Source organism: Colossoma macropomum, unplaced genomic scaffold (genome assembly GCF_904425465.1).
Source record: "Colossoma macropomum unplaced genomic scaffold, Colossoma_macropomum, whole genome shotgun sequence".
NCBI lineage: Eukaryota > Metazoa > Chordata > Actinopteri > Characiformes > Serrasalmidae > Colossoma > Colossoma macropomum.
Genome location: NW_023494795.1, coordinates 9,405,734 through 9,421,780, shown reverse-complemented (window position 1 = coordinate 9,421,780; position 16,047 = coordinate 9,405,734). Strand labels below are relative to the sequence as shown.

Here is a 16,047-nt window from a genome sequence, read left to right as displayed (position 1 = left end):
GTATGGATGTGACCCCTTTTAAACACACGCTAGGGGTAGGCGGTGATTCTGCCTGACCCTCCCCAGAAAAGCCAGAGAATCAAAGAGCTTAACCTTAACACCACTCAAGTGTTCACAAGACCTTTATCTAAATGCGTTACAATAACGCTTCTTCCTCTGAGCAAAAGTTTGGAGCAAAAACTCTGAGAGGCGTCTGATTTACACTTGTGGTAGACATTTTCAGCATTAGTCATGCAAACCACCAGTGAGGAGGAGGAGGAGAAGGAGAAGGAGAAGGAGAAGTGCCCTTAAAACCATATATACATTGCTCACACCCACTTCTGACACCTCAACTCATCCTGTCACAAATCTTTTGGGGGGTGGTGGTGGGGACACAGACATCTTGTGAATCATATTGGCCTGTCAATCATAGGGGGTCATAAATCATGGGTCATAAATCACTCATTTGACAGAACGTGTATGATTCATACTACTCATAGTAAAGTAATGCATACACATATTTCTGATTTTGACTGTATGGAAGTTTTTTGTCAGATTTATAAAAAACATTTCTCATCATAAATCAGAGTATGATGTAAAATTAATGTGGATTTGGGACAATGTGCATAAGCCAGTATCTCCTTCCACTCAAACACTGACTCATTATACTCACAGACAGGTCACATTAACACTGCATTCACAGCAAAATTGTATGTTTAATTTCAATTTAATTTGTATTTAATGTAATTTGTTGTATTTTCTTTTAACTGACTATTAGAAAAAGTTTCATTTCTAATTTATTATGCAGTATCTTTACTGACCACTAGTTGTCAGTAATTCCCATTCTTCCCCCAGAAAATGCGTACACCACCTCCAGAGTATGCAGAGGAACACACACACCTGTTTCAGCGCTTATTTTAAAACATACCCCGACCAACTTTGACTCCCTACGCAGATCACACCTACATCACATAAGTGGACACTCATGGCAGAAGCGGAGAGGAGAACAGTGAGGAGCTAATTATTTAATCACAGCTCACACTCAGCTAGCTGGACTAATCGCCAGCCATGCAAACCATTTTTGAGGAGTTTAAACATAACATGAAATTTATTAATAACTGCTTTGTCTAGCTTTAAACTATGATGTAGGACTGTGCTGCACTGTCTTTATTTTTGTTGTTGTTAGCCGTGTAGCCTTTTACATGCTAACTAACAAGCTAACAGAGTGATGAAGCTGTATCAGCATTGATGTATAATAGATGGAGTATTTTACAACCTAAAGACCAGAAAAACGTTACGGTTTTGAAATGTTAAGCATCTTAAAGTTGTTTATGGCTTCTAATCTCTGTTCAAAGCTTTGTCTGCCATTTTATGGGGTTTGAAACTGGAATTGCATCAGGTCGCAATGATTTCTGGGTAAGTTCTGCTTCTGAAGTCAACAACTGACCTTAAGATAGCCTCAGGGACTCAAGACTGAAAGATAACAGGCCAAGTGGATGAGGCCTTGTTAAAACCGGTATTATAACAGGTGAATGTTCTCACGCCAAGTTTCACTTTCAGAAATGTCAGTCTTTACGTCGGTAGTTGCTCAGCATCATTTTTCTTGCGTACACACCCTTCACACATATGGTCCCAGGAGTATTAGCTTAAGTAGCGAACAGGTGAGAGCCCAAGTTCTGCCCCACACTTCTTACTTCCATCCAGCCCACAAACAGCCATGGAACGATGGCAATGACTTTGTCCCCATCTAGGGTGGGGGTGGCGGGCCCAAGCACAGAGCTCTTGGGTGTTTAGTCAGTAACTTATTTGTTCTTGTAGTGTGTAGAATATGTATATATAGGATAAGTCAGTATAGTAAAATAGATATGTTTGGTGTTACTTTGCGGCAAGAGTGGATGCCAGGTTCCAGTGGAGCTCTACCACTGCGCCACAAGGAGAAAGAGGTGGAAAACCGCTATGCTAGGCGGTGGGAAAAGAAATGGCGGGAATGACAAACAAAAGGTAAAGGGGAAGTTTAAGACCATCGCGCTCAAACAAAGGAACTTCTTTAAAAGGGGAAACTAAAAAGAACACAAAATCACCCTCAAGCTCAAGAGGGCATAAGGGTGAGTCCAGCTCACCGACTACCCTTGACATTGTCTTTTCCTTTCGATCTCGTTCCTTTCTTTTCTGTTGGCCGCTTCAGTGCTCTCTTTTACATTTCCTTTCTTTCTTGCTACCTTTCTATCCACCTGGGCTGAAGTACCGTACTGGTTACCTCTCTACAAAGGTGTAAACCTGAGCTGCCATTTCTGCGAGCTTTTATGCAGCGTTCCTCAGGTGCAACCCGTCAGCCCTGATTATGGCTAGGGTTTCTGGGAGTTGGAGTTTTGGGAGCTGCACCTAGCAGCTCTCCTGGCATGACGCCCAGGCCCCCTTGTGGTGGCTGGTGTGGTAGCCTGACCCCTTACACTATTCAGTGTTAAATGAAGACAAAATTTTAAGTCAGCCACATAATTCTAATCAAATTTGAATGAAACTGCAAACTAGAATATTTAGGAGTATTTGTAATTTTGAGGAAGATTGTGTTGTACTGGCTATTTTTTTTATTTTGTTGTACTAACATTATTTCCTCCCACAGTCCAAAGACATGCAGTCAGGCCGACTGGACATGCTAAATTGCCCCTAGGTGTGAATGTGTGTGTGATTGTGTGTGTGTGTGGATGTATGTGTTTGTCTGTCTGTCTGCCCTGGGAAGGACTGGTGACCTGTCCAGGTTGTATCCTGCCTTCCGCCCAATGACAGCTGGGATAGGCTCCAGCACCCCCCACAACCCAGAAGGATAAGCAGTTTAGATGATGACCAAATAAGCATGCTTTTATGTGGGACACTTTTGGTTCTCATGCAGTTGCCCAGTGTCAGTGTATAGGCAGCTTTCTGCCCGTGGGCCAGCAGTACCATATCAGAATCAGAACCAGATTTATTGGCCAAGTATACTGACATACACAAGGAATTTGGTTCTGGCCATTGGTGTATCTCTGGTATTATATGCAATATGCAGACAGTGCACATCAAATTTACAGACAATACACAATATACAATACATACAGTACGTCAGCAATATGCAGACTACATGGACAAACAATGTACAGACTATGTGCATATTATTTACCAGTGGTGGACGAAGAACACAAATCATGTACTTGAGTTAAAGTAGAGATACCCAAGATAAAATATTACTCTAGTAAAAGTAGAAGTTCCTCCCTTTAGACCTCCAATTGAGTAAAAGTACAAAAGTATTTGCCTTCAAATGTACTTAAGTATCAAAGTAAAAGTACTAAGAGATTAATTATGACTCTAATGTCCTATTATCATTTTTATAACAAGACTCTGCTTCATCAGCTTATTTTAGGTGAAAATACTCCAGTGTCACTCTTGGTAAACCAGTCTTTTAATAGAACGTCATTAATTAGTGACGCTGATGTCTATTAAAATTATAATAAGCACAAATCACTGAAGGTAAACAATTTCCATTAGGTAGAACTGAGTGGCTCTGAAATAACTTTTTTTGTAAACAAGCAAAGTTTCAGTTTAAGATTTATTTGCAACTTAGTTACAAGTTTAAGTTTAATAAAAACCTTAAACAGAGGTTCACAAATGAGTTTTTCTTTACTATATTGACTTTGTAGGTCTCTGTTCATAAACATAAACTAGCAAAAACAAATTTACTATAAAATGAAATAGGGTTTATATAAATTCAGAAAAAAGACACGACAGTCACAACTGCATATGTGTACATATTTCTATATTGTGGTCTTTTTACACAAAGTTAGGTAAGTTATCATTTATGTTGAATAGACCCTCCCACAATTTTACACTGCACTGACGTTGAACCGTGTGCTTGCACTGGGTCGGTGTGTCCAACAGGTCAAAACAAGCTCAAAACTAAGTGCACGCTGTTTTGTTTTGACGTTACATTTTAATACACACATAAATCTAAAGGAACGACAGATTTCTCATAATGTAGTGGAGTAAAAAGTGAGATATTTGACTCTGAAATGTAGTGGAGTGAAAGTAAAAAGTCACCCAAAATGGAAATACTTCAGTACAGATACACGAAAAAACTACTTAAGTACAGTAAAGAATTACATTTACTTCATTACTGTCCACCACTGTTATTTACAGACATTACACAATGTACCAGGAACATACAGATTATACAGGGACAAAAAATATACATAGTTATGTGTGGTAGTGCAATCAGAAGTAGTGTACATCATGCATGGGAATGAAATTGTAGTGTACAATTGTACAGATGTGAAGCAGATGTTGTAACTATCTGTGGAAAACAGGAGCCTAAAAGATGATATTACTGTTCAGTTATTTATGAGGGTGATGGTATGAGGAAAGAAACTGCTCCTGTGTCTGGTAGTCTTAGTGTACAGGGTTCTGTGGCACCTGCCGGAGGGGAAAGGTGAAACAGGTTGTCTCCAGGGTGCACAGAATGTGTAATGTTTGTTTCCTGGTCCCTGAAGAGTACAAGTCCTGGAGGGCATTGGCAGGAGAGCACCAGGGATATTTTCTCTGTGTGTTTTAGTCTCTTACTATCCTGATTTGAGGCTTTTCCGAACCAGACTGTGATGAACCTGCACAGGATGGATTGAATGACTGAGGTGCAGAACTGGTTCAACAGCTTCTGTGGCAGATCCAAGTTCCTCATTTGCTGCATAAACTACATCCTCTGCTGGGCCTCTTTGAGGATGGAGTTGACATTGATTTTCCATGAGGAACAGCATAACACTTAAGTCAAGGTTCCAGAGGAGCAGGAAGTGATTTTAGATACTTCCGTATGATTGTTTAGCTATTTCCAAACCTCTGTCCAGTAGTAATTGTAGTTATCACACAGTACCTCGTTTGGTTAATCAAACCAAATCAAATGTGCTGGTGATGGAATTTAATACATTGATGTGCTGGCTGGGGGCATCAAGGAGAAACTGGATTTTTCAGTTGTTTGCCCTGTAATGCTGAATATCAATAAAGACCACTGAAATGCATTAAAACTTTTCCAAGCTTTTAAAAAATGATGAGGCCAATCTTTTTTCTTTTCTTTCTCTTAAAGTAGATCAAGATACCCTGTCCATTGGAAAATGTAGATCTCAAGCCACAAAAGTATTGGCACTCCTGGTCATCAATCCCAAACAGACCACAGCAAGAGAGGGAACACACTCACATGAAGGATGCTTCAATGAAAAGGCAAATTATTGGGTTAAATATCATACAAGATTCACATTACTTCCAGTGGTATGGTTGATTGAAGAGGAAACATACAGAACTCAGATAATATAATCAACCACTGGAAAGGTATTAACCACTAAGGCTTAAGGCTTCCTTTGGGGAGGGGCGACTCGGAAATTTTCATGCATAAAGGTAAGGGAAGCCTAACGTGAGCGTCATGTCTCCAAAATGAGAACTTTACAGGAGAAGGAAAAAACATACTCTACTTTCAATGTTATCACACAGTACCTAGTTTGGTTAATCGGTAACACTTTATAATAAGGGTGCATGAACTGGCAGTAATTAAGGCATTTACTAATGAATAACTAATCAGAAAGTAATGAGTCATTAATCAGGAACAAATTAATAAGTCATATATTAACAACCACAAGACTAAATTACTAACGCATGTACTAATGAATGAAGAAGAAGGTAATAAAGGCTTTATTCAGTGCCTGAATTTATTAGGAATTCATGTGTTAATGTTGTCACAAGATCCCCCTGAGACACAGTCTGAAATATAATGCCTATCAAAGTCAACTGTTTTTTTTTTTTTTATAGCTCCATCCTCTCATCATCTTGTCCTTCTTCTTCATCATGTTGTGTAAGCAGCCCTTGTATTTGCCTGTTTCTATCTGTCAGGTCTTGAGTTTATTGTTTTTGATTTCTTATGTTACCTTGTCAGTTTCTACCCACCTAGTGACTGTTTAGTAAAATTAAAAGCTTACACTGACATTGTTTTGCAACTAGTCCTCATTTGTGACAGTTGCCATAGTTTTAATTCATCTTTCATGTTAATAATATGACATGTTTTAACTCCTGTATTGATACACAGAGACTCATGAGGGAACAGTTTAGCCTACAGTTACCACTGAACTCAGAAATGAGTTGATTATTGGAGTGTCTTTCTCCTGGGGTCATAAGAATCCTTAACTGTATGCACATTTTTATGCTTTCCCAGATCTAGTACACCTGATTGAACTCAACTGCTAATTTACAAGCTCCTGTTGTGCTGGTTGAGGTGTGTCAGAGTGAGAAAAATACAAAACTGTGCAGTGTCAGTTCTCAATTCACTATAAGGAAAGCAGTGATTACTGATAACTCATGATGAATTCATAATGTTTGTGCCCCCTAAAGTAAAGTGATGAACCAGTCACACTTTATTACTCATTAAATACTGATTCTTCATGATGAATTCATGAGCTAATAAAATAGCAGGGGTTAATCATTTTACTTACCAAAATGACATATGAAAACATGACATTGACGAAATTCACAAGAATAAAAAAGCATATTTTATTATCATCTTATGACTTCTACACAATACACAGAACCAGATCACATGAATATGTCACTGTAACACGGAAAATGAAGAGAAACCAATACATACTGGTTCTGTAACGTAGTTCCACAAACTGGCTAATTAAAGTCATAAAGATGTTCATACTGCAGCGGTGTTTCCAAATAACTCACACAAGCTGAAGATCGAGTCTGTGACTCAGCTTTACTGAAAAACTCAGACCGGAGTACAAAAGAAAGGGGAGAACATGGCGCTAGGTGCCCTCTCGTTGTCTCGGCTCAGTCTGTTTACTACTAGGCCCTGTGAAGCACTGCCACTGCACACATAGCCCTTCACAATAAGAGTCCCTGTCAGAGGAGGAATAATAAATGAACCAAGCAGCATAAAATTAACATGTGATTTTAACCAGACAGAATAGACGCGCCTGACGCCACATATTACTGCTACAATCACATGACGCTCGTGAGAAACACAAACCTTACTATTAAAACCAAAAAGGTTTACTGCAAATAACTAAGCACCAAACCAAATATTTAAGCTACTTTATAACGAATTTAGAAATAATAGTTCCTGCAAATCCGTTCTGTTTCACCACAGATAACAGCTGCATGTTTTACACCTTAGTCTAAAAAGAGGTGAGGCACAACACTCACAACACTCTGACAACAATACCACGTGTAAATATTATATCTGAGATGTAAATTACGTATATAATACAGTATGCATATGCATAACTCACCTTTAAAAGTAAGAAAAATGCGAAATATTGCAAAAAGACGAAAAGAGAAATATTGAATTTTTAAAAAATCATTTCAATTATTTTCATTCGCTGCTCTTAAACGTTGTACTAGAGATATTCACTCAAGTCTCTGTGGCCGCCTGATATATAGCATTTAACGCAATTACTGCCATTTACTGGCGAAGAAAAATAGCAGTAATTCCAGCTGCGGAAACAGTTGAAGTGTTACATTGCAAAATGCTGTGTTTCCATCAATAAAACATTTAGATATAGCAAATTTTTAAAAAGAATAATAGATGGAAACACATTTTCATTTTCTGAAGGTGGTATTTCTCAGAATAACTGTGGCATATATTAAGATAATTCACAGTTTTAATTAAATCAAATGCCTATTTTCAGTAAATAAACTAGTCTACAGTTTATTAAACATACAACAGTTTATGTTTCTGTTGTAACAGTATGACATTGCAGTATGACATAGGTGATCATAAATTGCATGAACAGAATGAAACTAACAAAGCTTCTGGCAGTTTGCCAATGTGTACTAACATTCTTTTTGTGTGCTTAATTAACACATGGATTCCTAATAAATTCAGGCACTGAATAAAGCCTTTATTACCTTCATCTTCATTCATTAGTACATGCGTTAGGAATTTAGTCTTGTGGTTGTTAATATATGACTTATTAATTTGTTCCTGATTAATGACTCATTACTCTCTGATTAGTTATTCATTAGTAAAAGCCTTAATTACTGCCAGTTCATGTACCCTTATTATAAAGTGTTACCAGTTAATCAAACCAAATCAAATGTGCTGGTGATGGAATTTAATACATCGATGTGCTGGCTGGGGGCATCAAGGAGAAACTGGATTTTTCAGTCGTTTGCCCTGTAATGCTGAATATCAATAAAGGCCACTGAAATGCATTAAAAACTTGTCAAAGCTTTTAAAAAAGGATGAGGCCAATCTTTTTTCTTTTCTATTTTTTTAAGTACATCATGATGACCTGTCCTTTGGAAAAAGTAGATCTCAAGCCAAAAAAGTATTGGCACTCCTGGTCTAGGGTAACCCAAGTCATCAATCCCATACAGACCACAGGAAGAGAGGAAACACACTCACATGAAGGATGCTTCAATTAAAAGGCAAATTATTGGGTTAAATGTCATACAAGATTCACATTACTTTCAATGGTATGACTGATTGAAGAGGAAACATATAATAATGTAATCAACCACTGGAATGGTATTAAACACTAAGGCTTCCTTTGGGGAGGGGCAACTCAGTAATCTTCATGCATAAAGGTAAGGGAAGCCTAAAGTGAGCTAACGTATGTATAGACATATGTGTATGTATTGCTGCTTTCGGAACAAAACCTCATATCTCCAATATGAGAACTTTACAGGTGAAGGAAAAAACATACTCTACTTTCAATGCAAGTCAATGGAACCAGACATTTTAAATAATTTTAGGCCATTTCTTTGGTCCATTCAAAATGAAATTTACACACAATATATAGGACAACAGGCATTTTCAAATCATGACAAAAACTGAAAAACGACAAAAATGGAGATACAAGGTTTTGTTCTGACAGCAATGATATGTATGTATATCTATAAAAGGGGTTTAAACCTATTAAATCAAACAGTGCCAAAACCTGAGTGTATGAAAGCAAAAACCACAGCCTTCTGGATGGTACTGAACCAGAGCTTAGGTGGATCTGGACACACTCAAGTGTGGTGCAGCTTCACCACAGCAGAGGGGCAGGCAGATGTTTGGAGGAAGAGGGTTTCCCACTTCCCAGGTGCTGGGTGGAATGAGTGGAGCAGTAGGTCATGTGGCAGCACTGCGGAGGCAGTTCCGAGGTTTTCCGGGACCAGGCTGGACTTCTCAGACTCAGTAGGGTGACTGTTCTGGGCACGCTTAGATTCTGAGGTGGTATAATGCTAACTGTCAACTAATTTCCTCTGTTTTGCTGAGCTGAAAGTGAAGTAATAGGTCTCTGGCCATGAAACAGCTGATTGACTTCACCAATTTATAACATTTAACTACCTGGCATTATTGAACGGCCCCATCTTGAGAATCAGACATTACTGCCATCAGTAATGATGAGGATTCAAACTCTTTTTTCAAGTCAAATTATAAAACTTTTAGAAACTGTGAGGGCAAAGCCAACCGCCACTTCCCTGGCAGTAATTACACCTACATGAGCTGAACTAATATCATGACCATGGTCCTGCAGCCATAAAACCTGAAAACTATTTAAGGCTCCTCTAGGTTACACAGAACCCAGTGCAGCAGCCTTAAACAGCTACACTTTTAACCATGGATAAAATTACTGAATAGCTGGTTTAATATGAATCACAGTAGTTTTTACCCACCATCTACTGTCCTGATTGTGTGTAATTGGCTATAAAGATGCTCCCACAGAAGGTATGGTCAGTTTAATTGTTCCTCCTCTGTGGGAGGAGCAGAAAGTTGAGTTGCGTTGGATTAGCTTTAACAGCTTACCTGCCACCTTGGGGATGACAGACCCACCCATGGAGCTGGACTCCCTAAACTCACTTTACTCATTGCCTAAAACTTCTTTCTGCATGTGCAAGGACTCATTTTACCACAGTAGTGTCATGCATTCTCATGTGTTCCCTGTTTGCTGACTCCCTGTTCCACAGCAGTGCTGAGCAGCTGGGCGACCCCAGTTTGTGAAGTCTCAGCTATTGGAGCAAAACCTTAACTGCTCATCATGTCCTCAGTAGATGCACAGAAGCCCTCATTCAGTAAAACTGTTTCAGCCGTGCTCTGAGAATACTGACTGAACTCTTCTCCATCTGTCTTTGACTTTTCTCCTTCAGCAACTCCTGTAGCTGTTTCTATAACAGATGAAGACCAGCTTGATCAGAACTGTCTTCACTGCCCCTAGAAGGAGATGCTCCTCCACATGGGAGGGGTTCACTTTCATTTCTTTGACTTTACCTGGATCAGCAAGGCATCTTTGTGTTTTTCAAATGATTCAACCTTTGCAGGACCCTGATAGAGTGTTGAGCTTGTTCTGTGTGCTGTTGGTGCTCTGTTCTTAGAACGCCATGCCACTGTCTAAAGACGTGAACACACCCCTCAAGGTCCCTTTTCTTTACACAGTTGCTCAGAACCATAAAACATTGTTCCTGACTCCATCCTGGTTCTGCTGGAAGCCCATACTTCTTACACAATTTCTCCTTTTTCTTTGAACACACTTTATCTAACATCTGTAATAAGTCCTCAAATGCATCTTTATCAGCGTACATGAAAGGCTGAGATTCAACTGTAAATGTAATCTTAGACTGGGAAACCCCCACACCTTTGGGTAAACAGGAAAAACTCCTGCACTTTTAACTCGGGAGCCTAGTCCCACAGAAATAACCCATGAACTACCTCCATAATGACAGAACAACAAATGCTGTCGTGCTGACTCCTCACAACCAACTATTACAGAACCCAAAGTCGATAGGACCTCTATGTCTTACTTACAGTCACTGACCAAAACACAAAACACAAGACAAAACATAAACTGCACCTCTTCTGTTTGGCATTAAAGCTCTTGCTGCAGTCAAAAAAGGAGATGGACCTGACCCCATCCTCGTCGCCATTGATGGAAATCTTTGATCTTGCTATGGAAGATATTCAGGAGACCAGAGTTCACAGAAAAGAGTGTTATGTTCTCTGCCATCTCTGCCCATCTTCACCCAGTCTGAACAGAAGCTCAGACATAGCTTTTATACTTTCCCATTGACTCCCCACCAACCACTCCCCCCGAGGACCCTTGGTAATATCATAAGCAGAAGTCAGTGTTCTCAGAGCCTTAGATCCTGTTGGAGTCGGCTTTCTCAGGGACTCAGATACTACTGTAAATGCCTCAGTGTCGTGAACTGAGTGTTCTGTCCCAGAAGGCCAAATCATCCTTAGGGGTTGTTTTTAAGGCCATTTGGATGGAACACAGTTGACTTCTCTAAACAATAAACAATAATAAAGTAAAACAGAAAACTAGAAAATAAAAACAGCTCCCAACACAACTTAGAAGAATATTTTGTGACATAATGTGACATAATTTTTTCACAATAATGCTAAATATTGTCATATTGCCCACCCTTATCAGCAAACACAGGAGTGTAGAGGATCCCAGAGTGAATAAAAGAGGCTCCAACAGGGAGAGCGGCAAGTCTTTTATTGGTGTTAGAGGTTTAAAGGTGTTGTTCTGCTGGTTTCTCTCCGGTGGGATCGCTGTTTAAGAGATGGATTTGATTGGCTGTAGCATAAGAGTGGAGTTAATAGTCTGTATTCTTCTGTGGAGCACTCTTTTCCTCAGGAGGGGTTTGCAGAGTCTTCTGTTGATGATCTTCTTTCCAGTGGAGCAACTCTCTCCTCTCCTCTTTTCTCTGAGCCCTTCTCTGCTGATGAGGATCAGGTGCTCTTTCACAGGTTCGGGAGTTCTCTAGCCGAGTTCTCCTCTTTCCATCTGCTTGTTCTCTGATCTTTCTGCAGTCTTTCTGTGGAGCACTCTTTTCCTCAGGAGGGCTTTGGTGATGCTTCTGCAGATGTCCTGCTTTCAGATAACATATTTCTCTCCTCTCCTCCTTTCTCTGTGCCCTCCTCTACTGTTGAGGATCAGATTTAGGTGCTCTTTCACAGGTTCCTGCGTTCTCTGACTGTGTTCTCCTTTTTCCAAATTCTTGTTGTTGTCTCCACTGACTTACTTCTCAGGCTGCTCTAAAGGTTTTTTTCAGTAGTCAGTATGAAGTGTTGGTTCTTCTTCCACTCTTCCACTGCCTGTTCTCATTCCTATATTTCTTATGGTGGTGTCTCTCTCCAGTCTGTCCGTCATCAGACTCTACAGAGCGGTCATCGTGCTGCCACCAGTGCGGTTTTCTCACGGTCCGGTCATTTCTGTCAGTGCGTGAAGGTGCAGGCTGAGCGGGATGTCCTCTCCTTCCTCTTTCGCTCACACGTCCTCCGTTGTGTGAAGGAGGTTGTGGAGCGTCACTCCTCTGGACTCTGTGCTCTCTCTGCCAGCACTGGGCAGCTCCTCTCCAGTGAGACTCATCCATTCTCTGTCTGACTGAATGGGCTCCTCTGTCTCTCTGGTTGTCTGCTGGTCTAGATGTTCTCAGATGTTCTCCCTTCTTTCTGATGTCTTTCTGTGGAGCACTCTTCTCCTCAGGAGGGGCTTGCAGACTCTTCTGCAGATGTTCTCGTGTCCAATGATTTCTCTGTCCCCTCCTCTGCTGATGAGGAACAGTTTCCGGTGCTCTTCCACAGGTTCCTATGTTCTCAGACTGTCGTCTTCTCATTCCATATCCTAGTTGATGTCTCTGGCCTGCAGCTCCCACTCGGATGCCTCTGTCTGATGTTCTTCTGCTGTTCTCCTCTTCATGTCCTTCATTTTGTCTCTCTTCTTTGTCCTTTATATAGTTTATTGTTCGACCCTTGCCGCGTGTTCCTCTCCTGGTGTTCTTCTGATGTTGGTCTGTTTTGGTCTCATTCACAGGAGCGTCTTTCTTCAGGTCTTCTATTTCAGCTGGTAGAGAAAAATCAGAGACATCAGCAACAAAGCTCATCTCCAATAATCTAACCTGGAACAAAGACTTTCTGACTAATATTTAAACGATGAAAGTTGTTAACATGTTTGTTTAATTACAAACACAGACACCCGTATCAGATCAGTGCCATCTGGACATTTTACTCACCAGACTGGTTGATGTTTCTTTCAGTCTCATCCACAATATCAGCCCAGCTTTTAATGGGTTCGGGATCAGCCGTCATTTCCACATCTTTTCCTGCAATAAAACGGATTTTCCAGTAAAAAGAGATTTGATTATTTCAGTTTTTGAAGGTTCTTGTGACATTTGAAGATGGTCTTTTGGTTTCTTAGTCAGAGTTTAACTGCTCCATTCTTAATAAATTATGGTTTCTATTACTCACCAAGAGCCTGTTGGACAGTAGTCTCTGCCTCATCCAGCTGAACGTCCATCAGTTTAAGGTCATCAGCCTTGACTTCTTCATCAGCCTCCTTGTGAATCTCATTTCCTGCTTCAGATGTTGAAAGAATTAGCAGCTGTACAGCTTCTTATGTCCTCAATATATGTTTTTATTTTACTCACCAAGACTGTGGTCAACTGATCTCTGGACATCATTCAGTAGATCTGCCATCAGACTTTCAATGGTCTTCCAATCTGCTTCTTCATCAGACGTCTTTTCCACATCTTTTCATGCAGGAGACAGAATCACTCATTAAATCCTGATGTAAGTCAAATATTTGGTATTATGTATGCAATATTATGTATTATTAGTTGATGAAAGCTGAAGATGGTGGTTGGAGGAGGAGGAGCTGATATTGTTATATTAAATCCTGTTTTACCTTTTTAACAGTTTAACTGTGATTTTCTTCATGATAACTAGTGTTTATTTGCTCTACTCACCCAGACGATGGTCATTAGATGGGTCAGTTTCATCCAGGTGAGTCTGAATGTTGAGTCCAGAAGCTTCAGCCTCAGTATCTGCAGAGCTCATCACTTCACATCCTGATTCAAAGAAACAGGAACAGAATTTTCTATAAATTCTTGATTAAACATCCCCAAAAGCTAATATTACTGCTCTATAATATAATAGTGATGGTAAAGTGAAGGAATCAGTGAATGAGCTGATGCCTTTCTTTAGCGCTGGAGGACTGTAATACTACAAGTGTCTTGAATGTCAGGTGAATAGTTTTATTAAGCATTTATTATTCAGTATACTTTTATAAATCAATATTTTTTTTAAATCAGTGTCATTTTGGGTTTATTATGTATTATTAATTTGTATTTCTTACCCAGCGATTCCGCCTCGATCCTGTCGACGAAAAGGAGCATTAGCTGTTTAACGGCTTCAACCTCAGCGTCAGTGAGGGTCGCCTCAAACATCTCGTCTCCTGCTTTAACATAAATAAATATCACAATAATTAAAATACCATAACCAATAACCATATAAACAGCTTTTTTTTAGATGTATGAACAATTATCTTGTTATAATAATAATAATAATAATAATAACAATAGTAATAATAATAATAATAATAATAATAATAATTATTATTATTATTATTATTATCATCATTGATTAATATTTTTATCTTGTTATGGTTTTCGTTCTTACCCAGATTGTCGGTCTCTGTGTCCTGAAGGTCAGTGTCCATTTGTTCTTTTATCCCCTCAGCTTCACCGTCTGTGTCCATCACCTCAAGGATCTCCTCTTCTACTGTAACATGAATTAAATATCCACAATTACAGAAATGAAGAGCCGAGCGTTTCCCCAGTATAATCTCACCTGGAGCTCAGAGTTTACAGATTCAGAGAGTTCAGTGTTTCTGCTGTAGTGCTGGTCCTCAGTCGCTGATCTGTATGTCTTTGATCTGACTCTCTCAGTGGTTCAGCACTCAGGACTCTAAAGTTTGTTATGTGTGTTGGATGTTTAGTACCTTCAGTCAGAGGTTCAACATCCACCTTCATGTCATGTTTTCTTGTTTTATCATGAAATATTTTCAGCTTTTGCTCTTACAAAAAAGAGAAAAATGTCATTTTCACATTTTAAGAGTTCAACTGTGATTTTCTTCATGATATCTAGTGTTAATCTGCACTACTCACCCAGAGGACGGTCATCAGGTGTGTCCACTTCATCCAAATAAGCCTGCATGGTGAGCGTCGGGGCTTCAGGCTCAGTGTCTGTAACATCCATCACTTCACATCCTAATTCAAAGAAAAAGTGAGACAGTTTTCTCTGAATTCTTGATGAAACGTCACCAACAGTTAGTATTACTTCTCAATAGTGAAGCTAAAGTGAAGGAATCTGTGAATGCCTTTCTATAATAGACGTGTCTTGAACTTCATGTTAATAGTTTTATTAAGCATTTATTATTCAGTATATCATTTTGTGTTTATTATGTGTTATTAATTTTTATTTCTTACCCATCGATTCCGCCTCGATCCTGTCGACGAAAAGGAGCATCAGCTGTTTAACGGCTTCAACCTCAGCGTCAGTGAGGGTCGCCTCAAACATCTCGTCTCCTGCTTTAACATCAATAAATATCACAATAATCAAGATCAATAACCATGTGAATAACTTTATTTTAGAAATATGAACAAATATATTGCAGTATATCTTTATGAATTAATATTTTTACAGTGAGATCTCTGTGATTGGTAGCTTGTTATGGTCATTTCTAACCCAGATTTTTGGTCTCTGTGTCCTGAAGGTCAGTGTCCATTCAGTCTTTAATGACCTCTGCTTATTAGTTTTCTTATTAAGTCCTGCTTTTATATTAATAGAATATCAGCGGTTCTGCTGTTTTATCATCACACCATCAGCTCAGTTCCTGAACTTACCCAGATGTTTCTCCACCATTTCCTCAGTCTCATCCAGATGAATGTCCATCAGCTCCTGGATGGCCTCGGCCTCGACTTCAGCAGCCGTCATGTTCAACTTCTCACTCTCTGTTTTCACAGGAATAGATACTGTCAGATCTCCAGCTTTGACATTTTCATATCAGTTATTAATGACTATTAATGACTTAATGATTTTCCATTTTGAAGGGTTGTTTTATGAAATATATTGATAGTAGTTGTGGAACTTTAGTGATATTGATAATTGCATGTTTATGTGGATGTTTGGTGGTCAGAGCTGGACTAATTCATCTGAGCATTATTATCAGTGGTTTTTATTCCTGTTATTAGTTCTGTTTTCTATTTTGGCAGATATTAATGTCCATTTCTTAC

The 16,047-nt window shown here is 39.3% G+C and overlaps 1 protein-coding gene across 1 annotated transcript; it reads right to left on the bottom strand.

Annotated features, from left to right (window-relative positions):
• Nucleotides 1-11,755: 11,755 nt before the first annotated feature.
• Nucleotides 11,756-13,063, bottom strand: LOC118816083. The gene is made up of 2 exons (XM_036582592.1): nt 12,988-13,063; nt 11,756-12,818 (listed from the first exon to the last, which is right to left on the bottom strand). Exons 1-2 carry the CDS (start codon nt 13,061-13,063, stop codon nt 12,031-12,033), a joined length of 864 nt encoding a protein of 287 aa, XP_036438485.1. The 3' UTR covers nt 11,756-12,030.
• Between the last annotated feature and the right edge of the window lie 2,984 nt (nt 13,064-16,047).